Below are 22,099 nucleotides of genomic sequence, written 5' to 3'. Positions count from 1 at the left end.
ACGTTTTTTTGGAAAAAAACGAGATAAATTAAATTGCCGTTTAAAACTTTAAAAGAATGTGTTTTTTGGAAAAAAACGTTAAAAACGAAAAAAACACATTTTTAATTTTTTTTTGTCTTTAACGCGTTTTTTGTTTTTTGCTTTTTCATGTTTTTTTAATGCCAAACAGTTTTTTTTTTTCATTTTGTATTTTTTATTTGTTGCAAATCTACTTATTTTTTGATGTTTGTGTTATTAGTTTGTCACTTATTTTATTTTTCCCCTATTTAGCTTGAAAAAAAGGGGGAAAATATGGTAAAGTTTTAAAAAATTTACCATATTTTTCCTGTATTTTTCCCTTTTTTTTTTCAAGTTCGTCATATTATATCCAAGAAAAACCTTGCCATTTAAAAGTCCAAAACATTATTTGTGACTATATATATATATATATCAACAAAATTACTAAATTAACAATAAAAAAGCTATGATTCTACAAGTGATTCTACAGTCAAAAGGAAAGCAAATTATTTGTTGCTGCATCTAAGCCACACATGCACCTAAGTCATGTCGACTAGGGTCAGCAGCAACCTTTCTGAAGAGTTCGTGTTACTTAGTTCAAGATTTGGTGCTGATGGTACTGATTGTGTTGTATGTACTTTTGAATTTATCATAGCTATATTTTAATAACATGACCATTTTGAGAAAGTTCTGAAAAGGGACTTTCCAATAAGACCACTTGATAGTCTGCTCTACATCATGATGAGCCTTTCATCATCAAAGCAACCTCAAATTCCCTCCCTACCTATAGTTTCTAATAATAGATGTAGGATTGTAGGTAAATGGTGTAAGAATACTACTGGCATATCAAGGGTTTAAAAAATTTTGAGTACTTGAAGATGCAGACTAATATAGTTTCAGAAACATTTGGCATCCACAGCTAATGTTGATGCTTTCTCTAAAAATATCGGTGCAAATGAAGTTGGATAGTAAGTTGATCAATCATAATCCTATCATAGTTTCTTAAAAGTCACGTTAAAAACTTTCAATTTAAATAATGTCTTTGTAGTTTGTACTAATGGTTTATGTGGTGGTATTCATAGTTTCATACATACGAAAAAGCAAAAAAATTGAAACTGACTTGTATTGAAGTTGGCAGGAGCTTCTAGTACAGATGCAATGAGCTTTCCAAGTAATTAGAAAACTTTCTTGATGATTGAATCCTTCTATTTATAGTTCCTGATGAGTTTTTATATTAGTGTTTTGTGTTGTTTGTTGTGACAAGATATGTAGGGTATCCGGGTATTGGAGTACACAAGCAATCATAAGCTCATTTGAGTAACAAGATTTAATTGTTTACTTATCTTAGTAATGGAGGAGGCTTGCTTTTCTGTTTTTTGCTTTCTCTGTAACATCCCCATAGCAGCAATTCTCCTCTTCCCACCCCACTGCATGTGTTTATCTGTGCATTCAATTGTTTTGGATAATTAGTCATGATTTTTGGTGAACTCTATAGACATGCAAGTGAAGACATTCTTTGCATGTTAAAACATTGTTCTTGCTGTTTTTTGTTGTTATTCTTGTTTCTTTCCTAATCATATGTAGCCTCTTGTTTTGACAGGTTGAGCATGTACTTAATGATAGGTTACTGCAATTTGTAAATATCAATTTGCAGGATGTCAAGGTAATACAGCCAAAGAATTTCATGTCCCTAAGTTCCTTTCCTGTAAGTAATGCAAAAAAATATATGTTGGTGCAATTGCTAATAAGCAGGAGATTTGTCATTGGCCTCTCGCGGTTGCAGTCCTATGGTGGTAAATGATGCATTGCATACCAGCTGACAGTTTAAACAGTATGAACTTACTGAATTGTGATTAGAATATGTCAAAATACCTAGATGGAAACTGAAATTATTTTGTGAAGCATGTCTTCTCCATTCACGAATGCATGTTGTGTGCCTTATTACAGCAGTTTTCATAGGTGCTAGGGAGGCTTGTGTAGATATCCCAGAGGCCTCCCTCATTCCCCATGCCTCCGGGGTCCTAGGCTGTCAGCGTCAGTAATGGCAATTGTACAACCCTCAACTTAGGTACCATGCCCTACGACTTAAGACACACACACAATATCCATGAGAATCCAACTAGATACCTGCCTCTTTACGGGCCCCTACCCCAACCAGCCAAAACATACCAACTCTTTCATACAGGTCTTAGAATGTGCCGTGATCCAGAACATTTAAATATCGAGCTTACTTTTTTGGGTTTTAGCTGTGTCACTACATTCTGCTAGTTCTTTGTGTTAAATTTCCACCAAAAGTATGGATGTCACAATGTGTTTTTCAGGAGGGAAAGAAATTTTAGCAGGTGTTCAATTTGTTTTTCCGTTTTTAGAGCAGAAACCAGAGAGGTAGTTGTCTACCATGCTTTGACAATTTGATTAGTATAATTGTGTGATATGCAGGTCCAGTAGGAAATTATTTTTTGTACTTGTTGGCAGTTACCTATTGTCTTAGAAAGTGATATGTCTGGCTGCATTCTTTGAATTCAAAATTGTGCCCGTTCCTCTTTTAAATGGTTCTTGCATCGTAAAATAGTTCAAACTTCAAAAGAATAGACACCTTGATCTTTGAAAGAAGCTATTTCTTCTTTGTCTTCTAACTTAAAAAATCCTTAATTTTGTAAGTAATCTAACTGCAACTATTTAATTCTCATGTTCTTTGCATACACATCCTTGAAATTTGTGGCAGATTTTTTGCTGTTTCAATTATATTGGGATATTCTTATGCAAAGTTTGGGTTTGTCTCCGAACTACTAGAAGTAAGTTCTTTCTTTTTCAAATAAAGATGAAAATGGACCTAGCACAAAAGTCTCCTTGGAAAACATTCTCTTGTTTTTGTTTCTCTAATGTCTTCCTTAAATTCCATACAGTTACCTTACATAATGGCAGACCCACACCCTCACCCTACACTTGCATTTATGTGACATGGATTTCTTCTCCATTCCCTCCTTAAACATGCATAACCAAAGGGAGAATGATATTAACTGATTCCAAAGTTTAAGATGGTAATGTGGTTTGTTTGGATTGTTGACATGTTATACATATATTTCTTTCATTACAGGAAGCACGAAAGCACTTTGATAAGGCAAGCCTCATTTATGACCAGGTGCACTCTGAAGCTTCTCTTTGATTTTACCTTTGCTCTCTACATTTAACTGGATATATATATATAACTGGGTGTCAAGCAGGGCCCGGGCCATAAAATAAGGGCTTGGCCAAGCCTGATTCTGAATTCAGGCTGGGCCAAGTTGTGCCGGGCACGTGACCCGATTCAGCCCATATATAATTTATATATATAAATAATTTTTATTCATTTTTTATCATAAATATTAAATACCGTATTTATTTATTAAATATGAATATCTTTATTCTTTTTTTATTAAAATCGGTTTGGGAAGGGCCGGTCTGGCCCGATGCCCAGCCACAGGTGTATAGTGTGGTGTGCCTGTAAAGATGCAATCTCTCAAGCTCATACATTGGCTTGAAGACAGGGAGACAATGCTCAAATAAGCTACAACGAAGCAATTATGCTCAATCACAAAAGGTCATGATGTTGAGGGCTTTAAGCCACAAAACAAACATAAAAATGTAAATTCTGTTACAGCAAAATGTTACTAAGAGGATGATTTAGAAAGGTGTTCAGGACCCTATATGCATTATGTGGAAAACTATATAGAAACTATCTGTTGGGCCAGTCCAGATGGCTAGAATTCTAGCCACTGGGAACAGCTGAACAGCTAGTTTGGTGATAAGCCTGACGACCAAACTTCCCTTTACAAAGAAAATTACAAAAAAATAAATGAAATACGAAAAAGGAAAAAGGTAAGAAAACAAAAAAATTGTAACACATATATTATGTATATGAGTTTTCATTTTTCAAGTATGAGCATCACAAAATAGAGCATTTGCATGCAGTAACCTCAACCATCTAATTAACATTTTTTGGTGGCACAAATAAACACATCTAAAGTGGTTTTTCAAAAAGCCAACTAACAATTACTTTTGTTAGCTGACAATTTCCTTTTGAGTTATGAAGACTTATAACCAGTTAACCACAGATCTAGCATAATCCAATGGTTGAGATTGGTGCACAACTAGTACTCACAGTTCCATCTTGGTTAATCATCACTAACAGTACAGTTGTTTGTATTTCCTTGGGTAGTCTTTGATATGTTTTTGCCAGTAGCGGAGCCATCATGGGGCAGGCGTGGGCGCCTGCCCACGCCAGCCAAAAAAACCTCCACAGTGAAGTGGAGCGTCGGTCTTGCAGTTGTGATTTTCTTCTTCTAATGTTGTTCTCCTGTTTGTGTTGGTGATGGTTTCAATTCCTTTATTCCATTTTTTTGGATTGTCACCAATAGAAAATGAAGTTTGAATTTCCTTCATGTGTTTGGATTGTCTCACGAGATACTTTTGGTTTGCCTTCATCACCTTTTTTTCTCAAGCACGGCGCCCACGCCAGCCAAAAAAACCTCCACAGTGAAGTGGAGCGTCGGTCTTGCAGTTGTGATTTTCTTCTTCTAATGTTGTTCTCCTGTTTGTGTTGGTGATGGTTTCAATTCCTTTATTCCATTTTTTTGGATTGTCACCAATAGAAAAAGAAGTTTGAATTGCCTTCATGTGTTTGAATTGTCTCACGAGAGACTTTTGGTTTGCCTTCATCACCTTTTTTTCTCCCTTTTCCTATATGTAAAGGCCCAGAATTATCCTTTTTTTTTCGCATTTGCTGCTTCGTGGGCTTGTTCCTTTGTCCTCAAGGTTGGTGAGATGCTGCAACCTAGTGGTTGTCTGCAAGTCTTTGTCAGCTTTATACATTCAAAGTGGAAGTTGTCATTTCATCCGCATTTGTCCTGAAAATGTAGAAACAGAAAAAGTTTCTTTTACTACTGGAAATTTCAGAATTTTCTAAAGTTTACTGAATTTGCTCATTTCTTAGTGGAAGTTCTCAAATTGCTGCCAAAAATGACACATAGACCTGTGGAACATGTACTGTTTTGAAATTTTAAAATTCTTTGTAATTTTTTTTCTTAAGGAGATTATGGTTTAATATTCTTCTTTTGAACATATAAGAGGTGGTCATGAACGATAAGTCCCGTAAGTAGCAATATTGTTTGATACTATGACTGTGGAGCTATTAGGATGATCATGCCCTATGATCATGTATACCTTTTTTTATATAGATGTTATAACCACCCGACCCCACTCCCGAGCTCGGGCCCCTGGTTCAACAGATCCCAACCCACCCCCCTAGCAGTTTCGCTTCCAACCCTGAAAGGATAGGAACCATGACGATCTTCTCACCAATGGCCCCCTTTATAAACCATTGAAGATTCCTCACAATCTTCGATACTGAACTAAACATTTGGGGCATTACAATCCACCCCCCTTAAGGCACACGCGTCAGCGCGTGTGACACCCTAGGTCTGAGTGTTGAAACCGGCTCTGATACCATTATAACAACCCGACCTCACTCCTGGGCTCGGGCCCCTGGTTCGACGGATCCAAACCCGCCCCCCTAGCAGTTTCGGTTCCAACCCTGAAAAGGCTAGGAACCAGGTCGATCTTCTTATCAATGACCCCCTTTATAAACCTTTGAAGATTCCTCACAAACTTCGATACGAGACTAAACATTTGGGGCATTACAGATGTTCTGAGTTTATTTGGGAATGTTTTGAAAAATATGTCTTTTGCACTTCAATGTGATGATGAAGGGTGTAATTTGTTATTTGTCTGCTAATCTTTATGTATTAATGTTATGTAGTTTTAGTTATCAGTCGGTAAAGAATCTAGGTTACATCAAATGATAGATTTTTTGCAGCTAGTCAGGACGATAGTATAAAATCACATCATTTATTGACAAAGTGTTTATGCTTTGGGTTCATTAACCCTAAATTCCAATTTTTGCTAGACACGAGAGAAGTTTTTGTCAATGAGGAAGAGTACCAAGATTGATATTGTTGCTGTTGCAGAGGAGGTATTGATTTTACTTTAACCTTCAAGTTTCTAAGATCAAGTTATGACTGTTTTAGTATGAGTTCTGATTTGGGGCATAGATGTATTCCAGGAACTTCACAGTGCAAGAGCTTCTTTTGAACAGGCTCGCTTCAATCTTGTATGTATGTTTTATTGTTTTTTCATTGTTTATCATACACAGACATGCAGACAGCACATATACATACACGCACAGGTCACAAATTCTTACTGTTAGACAGCAACTAAAAGAATGAGTGTTGAAGTTATGGCTTCAAATGATGTTTCCTTCTTGAGTTTAACATGCCTTCTGTACAGATCACTGCTTTATCAAATGTGGAATCAAAGAAAAGGTTTGAGTTCTTGGAGGCTGTTAGTGGAACAATGGAAGCTCATCTTCGCTATTTTAAGCAAGTATGTCAGTTGACCTATTTATATAAACATTTAGTAGCTTATGTGAAGCATTAGGGTCCTCATTACTTAATTTTTTGCAGGGTTATGAGTTGCTGCACCAAATGGAGCCTTATATCCATCAGGTTGGCACTTTTTGACAGTGCAGATATTTCTGAACTTTCATATAACCTGAAGCATGTGCTGCACTGAATTTTTTTTTTTGTCAAACTTTTATGGAGAAGAACTTTTCAGGCCTTTTGCTAAGATGAAAGGTTGAAGTCTCATAAAAATTTCGTATGAGGAATGGTATTTGTTTGATGAAGATTGTATTATCTAATTGCAATTCAGCCTTTAAACTGCTTAATTTCAGTCGCACATTGTCAATGACAGCATCTGTACAACATAACATTTACCAATCTCCCTTTCCTGAAATTTGATTCTTAGGACTGTTAGAACTTTGAGCATCTCAAAATAGCATATTGAATTGAGAAGAATTCATTTCATTTTAGTGTGGAAGCAAAGATAAACCAACTGTCAGCAATTTGAATGCCTGGGCAAGTAAGGTCTATCTGAATCATTTGAAGGATGAGAGTAATAAAATTTTATGAGGTGGAATCTGGAAGAGATGGTACAACCAATTATTCACAACATGAAATCACCTATCATGTATCTAACTAGATAATTACACTTGGAAAATGAGAAAATGCAACTATTATCGAACTTGTCTGGTGTCAAAGGTATTTTCTAAAATGCCTTCATCTGTTCATTTCACTGGCTGTACATTTTTCATTTGGCCACTAATGTTGAGCTGTTTCTTTATTTAAAACATCTGTAGGTGTTGATTTATGCACAACAGTCAAGAGAAAGATCCAATTATGATCAGGCAGTTCTTGCCGAGAGAATGCAGGAATACAAAAGACAAATAGATCGTGAAAATAGGTGGTCTTCTAATGGCTCTCATGGTTCTCCTTCAAGGGACAGAATACAAACCATTGGTAGAAGTTCACATAAGATGATAGAGGCAGTCATGCAATCAGCTGTAAAGGGAAAGGTAGCTTCTGAAGTTGAATTTATTTGGCATCGACATTTTCATTTTCCTGATGGATAGCAGTTGTGCATTCTTTGTTAAGACAATTGTTTTATTTGTCATTCTAGATGTTTCCTTCTAATGAATTCCTGAAAATTTTGATTTTGCTCGATTATGCTTCTATTTGGTGACTCAGGTACAAACTATCCGGCAAGGATATCTTTCAAAACGTTCGTCAAACCTGAGAGGTGATTGGAAGAGGAGATTCTTTGTCCTTGACAGCCGAGGAATGTTATATTATTATCGCACGCAGTGTGGAAGGCCATCAGTGAGTTGTTTACCATAGAATTTGATAGAATATTTCAGGCATTTGGTCTTTAGTTTTATTTATTTTTCTATTACTTTTTTTTTTCTTTATAATCCCATCATTTGTCTAGGGAGGTGGAAGCCAAAATTCGAGAAGGGGTTATAGTTCCTCAGAGCATGGTTCTGGCTTGTTGGGCAGATGGCTTTCATCCCGCTACCATGTTGGTGTGCACGATGAGAAGTCTGTTCCACATCATACTGTTAATCTGCTCACATCCACAATTAAGGTTGATGCAGAACAATCAGATCTTCGCTTCTGCTTTAGGATTATTTCTCCATCAAAGAACTACACATTACAGGTAATGGTTTGTATGATTATGATTGGTTCATTGGTGGTGTGGATATTGTGTTATTGATCTTTCTAGCAATCTTCAAGCATTGGACTTCTGCATCTAGATTCTGAAATTTGACCATATACTGCCTTTGGTATTTCTATCTCTGTTTTTTCTGCAGGCAGAGAGTGCACTGGATCAAATGGATTGGATTGAAAAGATAACTGGAGTAATTGCATCATTACTTAGTTTCCAATCGCCTGAGTTGGTAAGTTGCCCACAAAATTTCATGCAAATAGCTCCTTCTTCAAACTATAAAAGTGCTCTTGTTTCTTCCTTCTTTGATTTATTAACTTTCCAGGGACTGCCTTCTAGCCCAATGGGAAGCGGCCATCGTCATACTGCTAGTGAAAGCAGTTCTTTAGAAATCTCTTCTGATGCTGATGAGGCAGCATTGGGGAACTCTACTTCAGACAGGAACTTGATTACAGGAAATCATGAACATTCAACTAGAAGCATACAGCAGCACAGGTCCAGCATGAAACACGAGAAGCCCATTGAAGTGCTGAGGAGAGTTGATGGCAATGACAAATGTGCAGATTGTGGGGCTCCTGAGCCAGATTGGGCCTCTCTGAACCTTGGCATTCTCCTTTGCATTGAATGCTCTGGTGTCCACCGTAATCTTGGTGTACATATATCAAAGGTACTTTCATAGTTATGTTGAGGATTAGTTACTCCATCTATTGTTTCCCCTCAATTGATTAGCGACAACTTGTTTATGTACTATACAATGAGGGTTGAGTTTTCTGAGACTCCTTTGTCCAAGGTTCTCAAATTTCTGTTGCATCAGATACATCTTTCAGGAGGAAAAACCATGAAAGAGCATATTCCATCATTTACATGCATACATGCACCTGTAGTTACTTTCTATGAAAATGTTTTTACTAGTGGATCAATTTCAAGTCTTTCTAGTGGGAGCACTTATTTATATGGATATTACAAGTAATTGAGCCTTTTCCTAGAATATAGTCGTGCATGTGCCATGATTAAAAACCATTCCAGCTGATTACTGGCCTTGCAAAAACATGAGGAAGCAACGATAACCAACAAGGATAATGCCTTTTCAGAGGCTTGCTTCATTACAAAGATTTCCTTCAAAACTTGGTTGAAACAGGCTGAGGGCCTGAGGCTAATGTCAAGAAAATAGGTCCAAGAAAATTTTCTGTAATTAGGAAACTTGATTAGAAAGTGGGGGTTACATCCAATTCCTCGCATGAACGAAAGAACTGGAGCATTCCAAATATGTTCTTTTAACTTGAAAATTATTGCTCTCCAGTACCCACATCATCATTGTTACGGATGTTAGTTTCTGTGAAATGGACAGTGCCCTTAATGCTATCTCAAGATGTATAACGGGAAGAGTTGAGATACTTCATAATTTGTCTCTTTTAGGTTGAAAATTTCCTGAAAAATTTAAAAAAGTCATGGCCTGCCAAAGTTTTGTAGTTTATAGTTCAATCATTGATGTGTTTCTGTGTGTATAGTTTTGTCGGTCATCTCCTTATGGAATAGAACTTCTTTGCAATCTTGGCTGGGTGTTTCTGTGTGTATAGTTGTATGGTCATCTCTTTCTGGAGCAGGACTTCTCATTTTTGGCTAGGTTGTTCTGCTATTTATTTCTTGTAGATAATTTGAATGCTCCTGGTGTTCCATACACATTGTTTGTGCAGGTCAGGTCTCTAACACTTGATGTCAAGGTATGGGAGTTTTCTGTAATCAATTTATTCCAGACACTTGGTAATACATATGCTAACTCAATTTGGGAGAAGCAGTTGCATTTCACCAATAAATCGAGTTCAGGTGATGCTGACATGAGGTATAATGATAATTTTAAAGTGATTTCTCATTCTTCGGTATTGTATGTTCTATTCTAATATCAACTTGTGGAAAGTGGAAACTAATGTTTTCCTTTTCTTTCAGCTCTAGTGAATCTGTGAAGAACCACCACCCAATCCTTATGAGCAAACCTGCTTCTAGTGATTCAATTTCAGCAAAGGAAAAGTATATTCAATCGAAGGTAACTGCAATCTGATTTCTCAATTTTATTGAATAATTGTGAAAGATGACCTACTTTCTGGTTGTTAATTGTGCTAACATCCGATGCTGCATGAGGAAATGCATGGAATGTTTGGTCATTTTGCTAATTCGCTTGCTACTTTGCTTGCCATACCAGGAAAGGGGAAGCTTTGAGGGGTGATTATGGAGAAACTATTAAACTATTGAAGTTTTAGTATTTGATTGTTGAATATAAAACATATGATTCAGGATTTAAACCTATTTCACATGGTGCTGTAGCAAATTGGCTGCCACACCTGGGTTGGTTTCACACCAGATGAGCCATGGGTACAGATGCAGCTGTTAATAACTGATGTTAACATACTTTACACTCTAATTCAAATGCATATTTTGCTTCTAGGTTTGTTTGTTTAAGCTCCATATATATATGTGTGTGTGTGTGTGTGTGTGTGCGTGCGTGTGTGTGTGTGCACCTGTGTATAAATTTTTAAATTTTGGCAACAAATTTCTAAATTTTAGCCATCCAGCAACGTTTGGCATTAGACAAGATTGATCGTCCTACACACACACACACATACACATTCCCCTCCTTACGATCCACCTGTACTAGGTGGGATTATTTTAAAGGGAAAAAAGAAGATGAGGGCAAGAGAGAAAAGTGGGGATCAAAAAACCTGAAGCTGAACAGTTGTATTTTTCTCCTTTATCTAATGAATTCTAACATTTGAGTTTCTTAACTGATCTTTTTAGCTAGCAGAGCTCCTGAGGTAAATACTGGACTGAGGCTGGGAGCCTAATGTACTGTACAATGACCAACTCCTTATGGAATTTAACCATGTTGGTTGATACAAACTACGAAGATGTCATGCTAGAAGTGCTTTAATCATGGAATTGAACCACTGTATGCATGGTTGGAGAGTAGGAATTGTTTTCTGCAAAGCTGTACATTGACTGTATAAAAAAACATGGATATCCAAAATTGTTTCTTCTCTAAAAATAAATATTTGATTTTTTATTTTCTTCTTAGTTACATTAAACACCAGTATTCTTCCTGTCTAGAAAGTATACTTCATGATTCATGTTAATTGTTATGACTCAGAATAAAAGTTGTTTCAGTATGCAGAAAAGCTTTTTGTTCAAAGTCCGAACTCAAGTCAGAACCTTGTATCTGTAGCTCAACAGATGTGGGACAGTGTTCGTGCCAACAACAAGCAAACTGTGTATCGCCTCATTGTGGATTCAAATGCTAATATAAATGTTGTATATGGGAAGGGATCAATTAGTTCAGTCCCGACTATAGCAAATGCTATGCTTTTGCACGACCAACATAATTTACGGCATGATTGTGGAACTCCATATGCAGAATGGGATGCTGCTAATAAGTTAGTGGCAGTAGAGTCCTCATCCAGGCCGACAACCTGGGGAACCTCTTGCTTTCACGCTGAGCGGGGACTGTCCATAAGTAATATGAGCTCTATGGGTACAACTGAGAACAGCGGTGAGCTGGATGAAGATCTTGAAGGCTGCTCCCTCCTCCACTTGGCATGCCACACTGCAGATGTTGGCATGATAGAGCTTCTCCTGCAATATGGTGCTAAAATAAATGCGTCTGATGCTAAATGTCGAACACCTCTTCACCATAGCATTCTTAAAGGCCATAATGCAATTGCAAAGTTGCTTGTTTCTAGGTATTATATTAGTTTTCCCTTTTCTCCTTTTCATTCACATTGAATTGAACTTTACTACCCCATAATCTTAATTTTATGATACTTGGTAATTACTACAGAGGGGCCGATACTTTGGCTGTTGATGGAGATGGGAAGTCCCCGCTTCAGTTAGGTATGGATGCAGGAACCATCAACGAAGAAGAGCTTTTCATTCTTTTATCTGATATGATGAACAGATGACTTGAGGGCACCGAACAGAGCGAATTTCTTCTGTATGATTAAGGGCCTGTGCCAGTTCATTCCAGGATGAGGTGAGACTCGTGGTCATTAATTTAAAATCAGTTGCTCATGGTTACTTATCAGGAAAAAGCAGTTGTTTTCGTGCGTCAGTTATGTATATATCCGACTAAAGCGGTAGCCACTACGGGTGCCTTGAGCCTGTTGTCAATTGTCATGGGTGCAGTCGTGAAGTTTGTGATCATGCCCCACCATCACCTGTCCAGTTACTTTGGCTTGCGTTTTCAGTTATGGACTGCTCTCCCCCTGTAGCCTAGTACTGTTGTCGGTGCTCCCACCTGTATCTTCTTCACAGATGGATCATTATTGTGCATAATTTTTATTGTAAACTGACTTCTGCTGAAATCCTCGATGGAAGAGTGCTATTGGTCTTTGTTGTATCATTCTCTTAATGTATAAAGTAAAAACCCTTCCTGTTCGTAACTTTTCTTCTGTCAAAAAATGTTTGCAAACAGGGATCTGGATTTTAAGGATCAAGGGCGGGCCTATGTACTCAATCTTCTTGCTTCTTGTATTGTTGAGTGGGGACTGGATCTGGTTACCCACCGATCAGAGCCCAGCTATACATACTTGTGATGTTTCACACCAAGAGGGACAGCCACATCTGACCTGATATGCTAGCTTGTGAGTGGCTCAGCCGTTCTCATAGGCTTTATCATAACACGCAACACTATTTTACTTCTGTAAGTAGGTTCTTTGTATGCTGTTGCCGTTGAATTCCGTGAGAGTTACTTACATGTGAGTTAGCAGATGAACCGGGTCTGAACAATTTTTAGTATTTTTGAGTATGTAGTTGTACCGGGTTTGATGTTGATCGAACCAACGCATTTCTATCTATGATCCGACCCGTTTGCAACCCTAAGTTCTGCGATTGGTGCACAGGACAAAGTGTACATAGTTTACCTTGAAGAAAAAAATTGTATACATTTGCACGAACCGATTCATATGGTTTCATGGAGCGACTTAGAACATGTTTTTAAGAAATATGATGCATGGAAAAGTGGTAGAGCCAGAAAAAATGGTTGGAGAGGCACTTTTAAAATTACTTATATCTGGTGTGACACTTTTATATATATATATATATATATATATATATATAAGGATAAATGTTCAAAGATTCTCAATTAAAAATAAAAAAAATTTAAGAGACTCACCAGTCACCATGTGGCTCCCCCACTGGCGTGGAGTGACTGTCTATGTCCACAATTCAAATACGAAAGTCCAAGATATCTCTTATTCAACTGCAACAGCGACAATCCTGTCGCCTGTGTTGTTCACACGCTCAAGGTTCTCCAAACTTCAGGAAGAATCACTATGGTTTTTGGCAAAGGAGGAAGAGGTGAGATATCCCCCACAGTCTCTCTCTCTCTCTCTCTCTCTCTCTCTCTCTCTCTCCACACACACAATGTGGGGAGGAAAGTGGAAACTCTAGAGTTATCTTCCGTCACTGCAGTAACAGAGGAGTGGGTAAGTTGGATCTTGGCTCATCATGGGCATACCTAGATCCGGAGCAGGAGTGTTGGATTTAAGTCTTTTCTGATCTAAGTTACGAATCACAGGATTTAGCGATCCTCCCAGATCATGTCGCTTCAAGGAAATAGATGACATTGACATCGTTTAGCTGAGAAACGCAGTATTCAAAATGAATTTTAAGGTAAAAAACCTTATCAACAGACGGATCCTGATTTGGATCTAATATTCAAAGCCAAACTTGTCTCAGATATTATGTACTGGATATTGCATGGTTTCTCTTTGTCGATATCTACCAAAGAGCTGCAAAAACGGTTGCCTCCGCAAGATGTGTACTCAACTATTTGTGCCACTGTTCCCTTTCCGTTTTTTTTTTTTTTTTAAAAAAAATTTCCTTATGAATTATTGATAAGCAAGCTTTCGCAGATCTCTTTGTTTCTTTTTCCATGAAAAGCATGTTTCTAGGTTCTTGAGGTTAAGATGAGCAAGGTTAAGATTGAGGGCAACCAAGTAAATTTCAAATGGTGAACTGCAATTAGGGATTAACCAGATATTTATGAAAAAAAAAATAAAATGAAAAAAATCAGGAAAAATCATGAGATTTTGAAAAAATGTCATGATTTTTCCTAAAATTTTAATATTTTTTAAAATCTCGAATTTCATATGTTTTTTTATTATTTTTACTAGTTTTTTTAAATTGCCAAGGCTTTCTCTAGAATTACCCGAGAAGAATAACTTAGCTCAAAAATACCTGAGATAAACCCCGCCAAAATTTTCTCGAAAACAATATTTGTGATAATGGTTTGTACACACAAATCCAGACCTACATGCATTGTGAGGATCTATCTTGCTTACGGTTTGCACGTTTCATTGCTTATCTTCATGAGTCCACTTGACGACTAGAGCCAAAGGATCATGCATTAAACCCCTTAATGGAGGAGAGGGAGGCTAGCATTCGATCTCATCGGGCCTCCTTTGCCGCAAGGTTGAGCAATAGCGAGAACTTCCTGATCAAGCAGGAGTGGGGTACCCACAGGCTTTACATGAGAGCATGATTACACAGTTGAAATAGAGCATGATTTCCCTTAAAGGGCATGTTCATAGCGCGTCATTAGTTTGATTTTTATGGCCATCACTTTTATATATATAGGCCGGGCCGGCTAAGACCCGGCCCGGGTCGGCCCCTAAAGTCCGGGCCCGGCCTGGCCCGCCGCAAAGAGGGAGACGAAACGGGAAGGGGGAGCGGAGAGGGAGACGGAAGGGAGAGGGGGAGCGGACAGGGAGAGGAGGAGGGAGAGGGAGAGGGATAGGGAGACAGGAAGGGAGAGGGAGAGGGGGAGCGGAGAGGGAGGAGAGAGCGGGGGACGGAGGCGGAGAGGGAGACGGAAAAGGGAGAGGGAGCAGAGAGGGAGAGGGAGAGGGAGAGGGAGACGGGAAGGGAGAGGGAGACGGGAAGAGAGAGGGAGGGGAGCGAGCGCCGGAGGCCGCCCGACCGCCCGAGGGCGGGAGTCTGGCCTGGCCAGGCCACCCTATCGGGCCCAGCCCCGGCCGGCGGCGGCCTGGCCTGACGCCCAGGCCTAATATATATATATATATATATATATATATATATATATATATATATATATATATATATATATATATATATGAAAAATAAACCGGGCATGGGCATGGGCAGGGCACGAGCAGGCCCGATGCCCAATCCTCCCACCATATCTAGAAGGCCTCTGGCTAGACTGGGTTCTCATGCCTACCCATCCCTATCCAGGTCATATTCAGAAGTTCCTTGATGTTGTATGGACTTAATATCTGCCGATATCAGGCCAAAGTTTCACATTGTTTGGCAGCGCTATGAGTCTCTACTTATCTAGGGGAAAAGAACTCAGTTTTGGAACACAAAGAAGATGAGTTCTTGGCTGGAGTGGGACAGGTCTTTCTAAATCACAACCTTCATGGGTCCCTTGTGATCATACCCTATCCAGGCAAAACAAACACCCCCATGTGGCTTGACGTGAATGGCATCCTTATCCAAGTCACTAGTCAGCTTCAAGATCATGAATTTATATCTCCTGCAAAGCTATTGCAGCAGCAAAAGGAGCTTGAGAACTCTTTGATTTCCTGATCTCACAGCAACTATTAACCAAAATGCAGGTTGCTTTGAGTCTTTCCACATCGATTTCAATCACAAGAAATAAAAACTCTCTACCATGTTCGACTGCCAAGCCGAGGAAGAATGCTATTCTACTGCGCCCACGAATCACCGCGGCTGCTGCTGAATCTGTCTCAGTCGACTATAGCTCTGCAACCTCGTGAGTTCTCTCTGTTCTTTCTCTAGTTCCTCTTTGTCTTTGTTATGCATATATTTGACTATATACAGCACCAAACTTGATTGAGGGACAACCCCAATTTCTTGACTAAGCTCAATTCCTTAGAGATGTTCCTCCTGCAAACACCGTTTTGAAGGATCTGTATTTCTCTGGTACTTTTACAGCGTCTTTCCAGCAGAAGCATGTGATGTGGTAGGAGGAGAAGCATGTGCTGCCAACATGTATCCTGAGGTGAAGCCCAGAGAAGAGATGGCCAGCAGCAGAGGACGCCAAAATGCCATGGAGGAAGTTGACCGAGAATACTTGGAATACAATGAGCCCACGACGTAAGCTGTTGCAGTTTGTGCTCATTCAAATGGATAGAGATGGTAAAACTTCACTAACATTTCCTTTATTTGGTCCAGGGTGTTTCCAGATGAGGCCTGCGATGATCTCGGTGGGGAATTCTGTGAAGCAGAGTACCAGAAGGGAGGTCGTAGATGATAAACTTCCAGAAATGTGTTTTATGACTTTCACTGTAGCATTATCTGCCATGCCAACATGATGGATCATGTACTATTAACAAGATGACAGGGCGTGTTTGTACGTGCTATTTGCTTTTAGAATTATCATATGCAGCTTGTAGATGAACTGGTTTTCACAAATATGAAAATATTCAGTGGTGTGTGAAGGATTTGGCTGTTTACAAGCCACAAAAGCACCTCAGGCCGGACATAAGGAAAAATTTGCAGCAAGGAGAAAAGCAGAACACGGGCAACAGTTTGACTTAAGCAGATTTTGCATGAGTTCTAGAGAACAGACCCCAATATGCATATCTAATAGGAACGAGTGCCCTATCAAGCTCTTGCTTCACACGCTATCCAAACAGCATCCTCAGTTAATAGTAGATGTCTTGAGAAGAGGGAGATTCTCATGAATTCATCTTATTAATCATTTTTCTAGAAATTCAAATATATTTTAACCGAAGTTCCACCCTTGATAGGTCGTCCGAGAGAGAGCGAGCGAGAGAGACCTTCACAGCTAAGTAATTTCTGTTTCGGAAACTTTTATATTTTGAAACATTCATGCACAATGGAATTTTGCATGACATTAGTTTTTTCTCTTTCACCATTTAGTTGTGGAGCTAAATACAAATGAAAGTACATTCGGAGCACCTTACTATTACCAATATATGTGTGCGTGTTCGTGTGTTCATATGGGCGAGTAGGCATCCGGTGACGGCATCGTGCACAGCAACGCATACATGCAATTGCAAGAAGCATTTCCTAAAAGTGATGCATAAAGCCACAAAGTATTGTTTTCTTTCTTTCGATTGAAATAAAAAATGAAACTTCAATGAGCAAGGAAATTCACAGCGGGAAAAGGCAGGCAGCCCAGCCCACGAAAAATTACAAGAAATTTATAGTTAGTCAAAGGATATAACTTACAGAGTCTACTCCATGAAATTATAGACAGTATAATATTTCCTAGGTACATGAGGTACCAGTTAATGGATCTTATTATAGCAATGTTATCACAAGAATCTTATATAGGAGAATTTTATCAACCATCACTGCCTATAGCAAGTAACTCCCCCAGCTGAGGTGGGCCACCTCCCTCTTCCTCCCAGCTGCCACATATGTACAAGCAAGAGACTAGTTTGACGTTCATCTATTTTAATCCCTTCTCGGCCTAGGATCAACAATGGATACGGCCACTAGAGCACAAGAATACCACATTAGTTCTTGTGGTTCATCTACTTTTATCCATTAATCATCTCTGACCACAGCAAATGGTATAGCCTACAGAGAGCAAGAACCCAAGGTGCAAGTTGCGGCAGCATAGTCACTGTTCTGCAATTGTACAGTTTTTTGTGAAACATTTTAGTGGTTATTCCAATATTTTTTAATCCCTTCTCCATCTATGATAAAAAAAATGATACCGCCAACAGGGCACAAGCATTCCACGTTATTCTTGTCCTTCATGTACTTTTATCCATTAATCTCTGCCCACAGTAAATGGTATAGCCTACAGAGAGCAAGGACCCAAGAAGCATGTTGCGGCAGCATATTCACTATTCTGCAATTGTACACCCTTACCTGTCTGAACCATTTTGATAGTTACCTTATTGATATAAGGATGAAGTAGGACCAGGAGGCACGAAGAACAATTTCTCTCCCCACCCTTGAAACCCACTTAAATGTAGAACAAATCATCCTCTCAACCATGATGATCTATCACATGCGGAAGATAATTGACCCTTAACCAATATCTGTGCATGGTCCGCATAAGAATTAAACACAATCATTCGGTGTATGCAACCTGCCAAAAACGATGGAAAAGGAGAGTCAATGCAATTGAGAAATCAAGAAAGCAAAATAAAAAATGCTATAAAGTTCCACTTGCTTTGCAGCACTGACCAAACAAAATTCCAGGTCTTACGGCGAGAATCAACCCCTAGTAGCTGGTACCCTTCAGAGGATACAATTCCTACCCGTACCCTACCATCTGTCTTCACTAGTTTCACAATAATGGCAGAACTTTCTGAATAAGAACATACGTCTAAAGCTACAAAAGGAATAAAAGTCGGACACACATAAATGTTCTACGATGCTGGAGAAGCAAAGAGGGAAAAAGAGCATGCTCTCTTGCCATACCAACTTCATAACAAAAAGCAAACTATTTACCTGCTCATACACTTGATCATTGGCTTGTTAGTTGAGCACATCCGATGTAGATTCGAACAAAATTCTGCAAACAAAATTACCATAACAAGCAATTCAATTGCTTGATATTCCGGCCAACTGCGTGGTCTCCAAATTATCTTCTGCCTTCTTCACATAGCGGGATGGCAAGTGGCAAATGAAGGTAGGATGACCGCAATGATGTCGAAGAGCAAGTTGTGCTATTATCTCCATGGCACACTTTTAGGCTCAAAAGACACTTGAGCTATTAGCGAGTAGATTTCCCAGCACATTACATCGCCATGGTTGGATATCAAGGTCTTCCAAACGCCATGCGAGCAGCAAGGTAACTGTGCTATGAGTTACCCCCACAAGCAGCTTTCTCTAGCACTTGCTTTGCTATATTTTCAGCTTCAATAACATTACCCATTTTATGGTGACCATCAACCATTACGCTCAAAGTAGAAGCATCAGGTGTAAATCCTTTTTCTATCATTTTCTGGAAAAGTCCAGATGCTTTATCCATATCAACTGCTTTGCAGAAGCCTTGAATCAAGGTTCCATACGTAGTCATCTCAGGATCGATTCCATGCTTCCCCATTTCATTAAATAGCACAAAAGCTTTGGAGTTTTCTCCTATGCTGCAAAGAACACCAATGAATTGGTCATACAGAACCTTGTTCAGTCTGATACCATTTGCTAAGATCTCATTGTAGAGCATCAAGGCCTTAGTGGAGCTCGCTTCGAGACATAAAGCACGTATAATAACAGAACAAACAGCTTCATCGACTTTACAACCCTTATGCAGCATTTCATCAATCAAAATGAAAGCTTGCTCCATGCTGCCGACCCTGACATATCCATCTATAAGGGAGGTATAAACAACAGCATCAGGCACTAATTCCCTCTCCTGCATTTCTTTAAACAGGCGATAAGCTTCCTGCATGTTGCTTGTCTTACAGTAACCATTAATCAAAGTCCCGTAGGTCATTTCGTCTGGTACAACCTGCTTTGTTGTCATCTCATCTAGCAATTGTGCAGCCTCTTGAAGCTTTCCAAGTCTGCAGAAACCACCTATTAGTGTGTTGAAAGAACAAGTCGTCATTGCGAACCCATTGTGTGACATGGACTGAATCAGTTCATGAGCCCTCTCCATGTTTCCTTCCACGCAGCAGCCATGAATAAGCGCGTTATATGCAAACTGGTCCAATTGGATGCCTTCTGATACAATCTCCTCGTACAGCATCAATGCCTCCGAAAGATTTTTTAATTTGCAGTAACCTTCAAACATTATTGTGTACGTCCAATTGTCCGGTTTTATACCATTTTCTTTGATGTTTCCTAGTATTTCTTTAGCTCTTGCAGCGTCCCCTGACTTGAGGAGGCCAGCAATGAGAGCGTTATACGTGACGATATTGGGATATACTCCCTTCACAAGCATCTCATCATGCAAATGAAAGGCTCTCTCCATATCACCCTGCTTGCAAAATCCAGATATCAGACCCGTGTAAGTGTAAACATCAGGAGCGAGGTTTTTCTCATTCATCTCAGCAAATATCCTCAATGCCTCATTCATCTTCCCAATCTTAGCAAGGCCATGGATCAAGACACTATACATCTGCACTCCAGGAACGATGCCTTTGGCAAACATTGAACGGAAAATAGAAAATGCTTTTGTCATATTCTCCAATTTGCAGTGCCCGCTTATAATGGCAGTATAGATAACTTCATTTGGAAATAAACCCCGAGCTATCATATCCTCAAACACTCCATCAGCCTCATCCATTTGCCCAGCCTTACAGTAACCGTGAACTAGAGGACCATACGTATACACAGTGGGTGTTAATCCTCTTTGTACCATTTCTTTCAGACAAGCAACTGCTTCTTCCATTTTTCCCACTTTACACAAGCCATTGATAAGAGCATTGAAGCAAAACACATCAGGAATAACACCGCTTCCAGGCATCTTATTGAAGATCCTCTGAGCCTCTTCGGTTTTACCTTCCTTGCAATATCCAGCAATAAGTGTTGTATAGATAACAGCATTGGGCCGTATCGGTGATCCATCCATCGCCTGCAAAACACCACTAGCTAGTTTTGATTCCCCATTTCTGCATAGCCCATTGATTAAGACACTGTAAGTCACCACATTCGGAGGAATACCCATCTTCGTCATTTCATAAAACACTTCAAGCGCCTTCAAAGCATTCTTCGTGTAACAATGACCCTCGATGAGGGAGTTATAAGTTAAAGTCTCCAGCTTGTATCCCTTCTCTATCATCTCGTTCAAGAGTTCCTGGGCTTCCTTCATTCTCCCAATCTTACAAGCACTGTTGACAATGATATTATATGTAACGCGATTCTTTTGCACTCCTGCTTCCCCCATCTCACGCCAAATCCTAAATGCCTCTTCAACGTCCCTTTCATTCATCAATCCATCTATCAAGGACGTATAAACAACAGAGTTCGGCTTCAGACCTATACTTTGCATCTCATTTAGGTAGAGTTTCGCTTCCTTAGATCTCTTTGCTTTACACAACCAATTCACAAGAGTACCATACGTGTAACCGTCAGCAACCAAACCTTTCTCCTCCATCTTCTTCTTCAGCACCACAGCTTCGTTAATGGCACCTGCCCGACACAAGCCGCCGATCAAAGAATTGTAAGAAACTGCGTTTGGTTCGATTCCTTTCCTTTCCATCTCAGCGAAAACCTTCCTGGCGTCACCAACCTGCCCAATCTTACAGAACGCATTGATCAAAATGCTGAACGTGTAGACATCAGGCTCCACCCCGACGCCCAATATATCATCGTAAACCTTCCAAAATATGTCCATCCGATTGACCTTAAGAGTCGATCCCAGAAGCGAATTGCAGAAGCGCAGACCGGGCGCCAACCCAACCTTTCTGCACTCATGCAAAGCTCGAGCGGCATCATCCATCCTACCAGAACCAACATACACATCCATTAGTATCTCAAACGCCACGGCATTCAACCCGAGTTTCGCGTTAGCTCCGGCGACCGATTCCAGGATCCTGTCGTGACCGGCTCGCTCGTGCGCGCGGAGCATCCGTTCGGCGACAACGCGCGCGAGACCGAACATGGAAGAACTGCTCAGGGAAACGAGAAGAAAGGAGAAGGAAGCCAAGGTTGGCGGGCAACCCATCGTCTTCTCGGACCAATTGAAGAAGTCGAGAAGGCGATAGTGATCGGACACCTGGTTGCGGAGGAGTACCCTCTCGACGACATCCGGCCGGAGTCGCGATCGGATATCGGAGGAGGAATTCAGGAAGTCTTGCCATTTACGGTGGCGGAGGATATTGCAGATCTCATCCGCCCATTTCAAGCCGTTATTGGGATCGGACACCGATTCGTCGCCGTCAAGGGCGCCGGAAGAAGAGCGGCTGCAGAAACCTAGCTTCTTGGAGTGCCGAGAAGGAAGATGGGGCTGTCTGAGCACGGAAGCGGAAACTCTTGCTCTCAGACTCCTCATCTGCGCCACTCAGGAGAGGGGAGAGAGAGAATGACGGGTGAATGG

At 39.8% G+C, this 22,099-nt stretch overlaps 3 protein-coding genes across 26 annotated transcripts in view; 2 read left to right on the top strand and 1 right to left on the bottom strand.

Annotated features, from left to right (window-relative positions):
- Positions 1 to 12,524, top strand: part of LOC116247718 (ADP-ribosylation factor GTPase-activating protein AGD3-like) — a 32,724-nt gene extending 20,200 nt beyond the window's left edge. For 9 of the 24 annotated variants that reach the window (XM_050076078.1, XM_050076080.1, XM_050076082.1 and 6 more), the window contains 15 exons: positions 1,598 to 1,660; positions 3,095 to 3,139; positions 5,942 to 6,007; positions 6,087 to 6,149; positions 6,322 to 6,417; positions 6,498 to 6,539; positions 7,232 to 7,447; positions 7,620 to 7,751; positions 7,861 to 8,088; positions 8,243 to 8,329; positions 8,423 to 8,764; positions 9,792 to 9,937; positions 10,042 to 10,138; positions 11,254 to 11,825; positions 11,924 to 12,524. In XM_050076078.1, the coding sequence (XP_049932035.1) occupies positions 1,598 to 1,660; positions 3,095 to 3,139; positions 5,942 to 6,007; positions 6,087 to 6,149; positions 6,322 to 6,417; positions 6,498 to 6,539; positions 7,232 to 7,447; positions 7,620 to 7,751; positions 7,861 to 8,088; positions 8,243 to 8,329; positions 8,423 to 8,764; positions 9,792 to 9,937; positions 10,042 to 10,138; positions 11,254 to 11,825; positions 11,924 to 12,044 (2,316 nt within the window). In that variant the 3' untranslated portion in view covers positions 12,045 to 12,524. The remainder of the gene's footprint in view (positions 1 to 1,597; positions 1,661 to 3,094; positions 3,140 to 5,941; positions 6,008 to 6,086; positions 6,150 to 6,321; positions 6,418 to 6,497; positions 6,540 to 7,231; positions 7,448 to 7,619; positions 7,752 to 7,860; positions 8,089 to 8,242; positions 8,330 to 8,422; positions 8,765 to 9,791; positions 9,938 to 10,041; positions 10,139 to 11,253; positions 11,826 to 11,923) is intronic. The other 15 variants (XM_050076074.1, XM_050076096.1, XM_050076081.1 and 12 more) reach the window with 12 other exon arrangements.
- A 2,720-nt stretch (positions 12,525 to 15,244) lies between these two features.
- Positions 15,245 to 16,568, top strand: LOC116247768 (light-regulated protein, chloroplastic-like). The gene is made up of 3 exons (XM_031620076.2): positions 15,245 to 15,880; positions 16,063 to 16,224; positions 16,303 to 16,568. Exons 1-3 carry the CDS (start codon positions 15,717 to 15,719, stop codon positions 16,379 to 16,381), a joined length of 405 nt encoding a protein of 134 aa, XP_031475936.1. The 5' UTR covers positions 15,245 to 15,716; the 3' UTR covers positions 16,382 to 16,568.
- Positions 16,569 to 17,177: 609 nt separating this feature from the next.
- LOC116247766 (pentatricopeptide repeat-containing protein At5g61990, mitochondrial-like) lies at positions 17,178 to 22,095 on the bottom strand. Its single transcript, XM_031620075.2, has 2 exons — positions 18,565 to 22,095; positions 17,178 to 18,199 (listed from the first exon to the last, which is right to left on the bottom strand). Exon 1 carries the CDS (start codon positions 22,052 to 22,054, stop codon positions 18,917 to 18,919), a length of 3,138 nt encoding a protein of 1,045 aa, XP_031475935.1. The 5' UTR covers positions 22,055 to 22,095; the 3' UTR covers positions 17,178 to 18,199; positions 18,565 to 18,916.
- Between the last annotated feature and the right edge of the window lie 4 nt (positions 22,096 to 22,099).

This window comes from Nymphaea colorata, chromosome 2 (assembly GCF_008831285.2).
Source record: "Nymphaea colorata isolate Beijing-Zhang1983 chromosome 2, ASM883128v2, whole genome shotgun sequence".
NCBI lineage: Eukaryota > Viridiplantae > Streptophyta > Magnoliopsida > Nymphaeales > Nymphaeaceae > Nymphaea > Nymphaea colorata.
The sequence above is the reverse complement of the archived record's forward strand: the minus strand, read 5'-3'. Positions and strand labels throughout refer to the sequence as shown.

Bases quoted from the DNA above. Each gene is read 5' to 3' on its own strand.
- LOC116247766 (XM_031620075.2), bottom strand. From the start codon at position 22,054: ATGAGGAGTCTGAGAGCAAGAGTTTCCGCTTCCGTGCTCAGACAGCCC.
- LOC116247768 (XM_031620076.2), top strand. From the start codon at position 15,717: ATGCAGGTTGCTTTGAGTCTTTCCACATCGATTTCAATCACAAGAAAT. The intron at 15,881-16,062 runs GTGAGTTCTCTC...GTACTTTTACAG, and splicing joins GACTATAGCTCTGCAACCTC to CGTCTTTCCAGCAGAAGCAT. The intron at 16,225-16,302 runs GTAAGCTGTTGC...TATTTGGTCCAG, and splicing joins GAATACAATGAGCCCACGAC to GGTGTTTCCAGATGAGGCCT.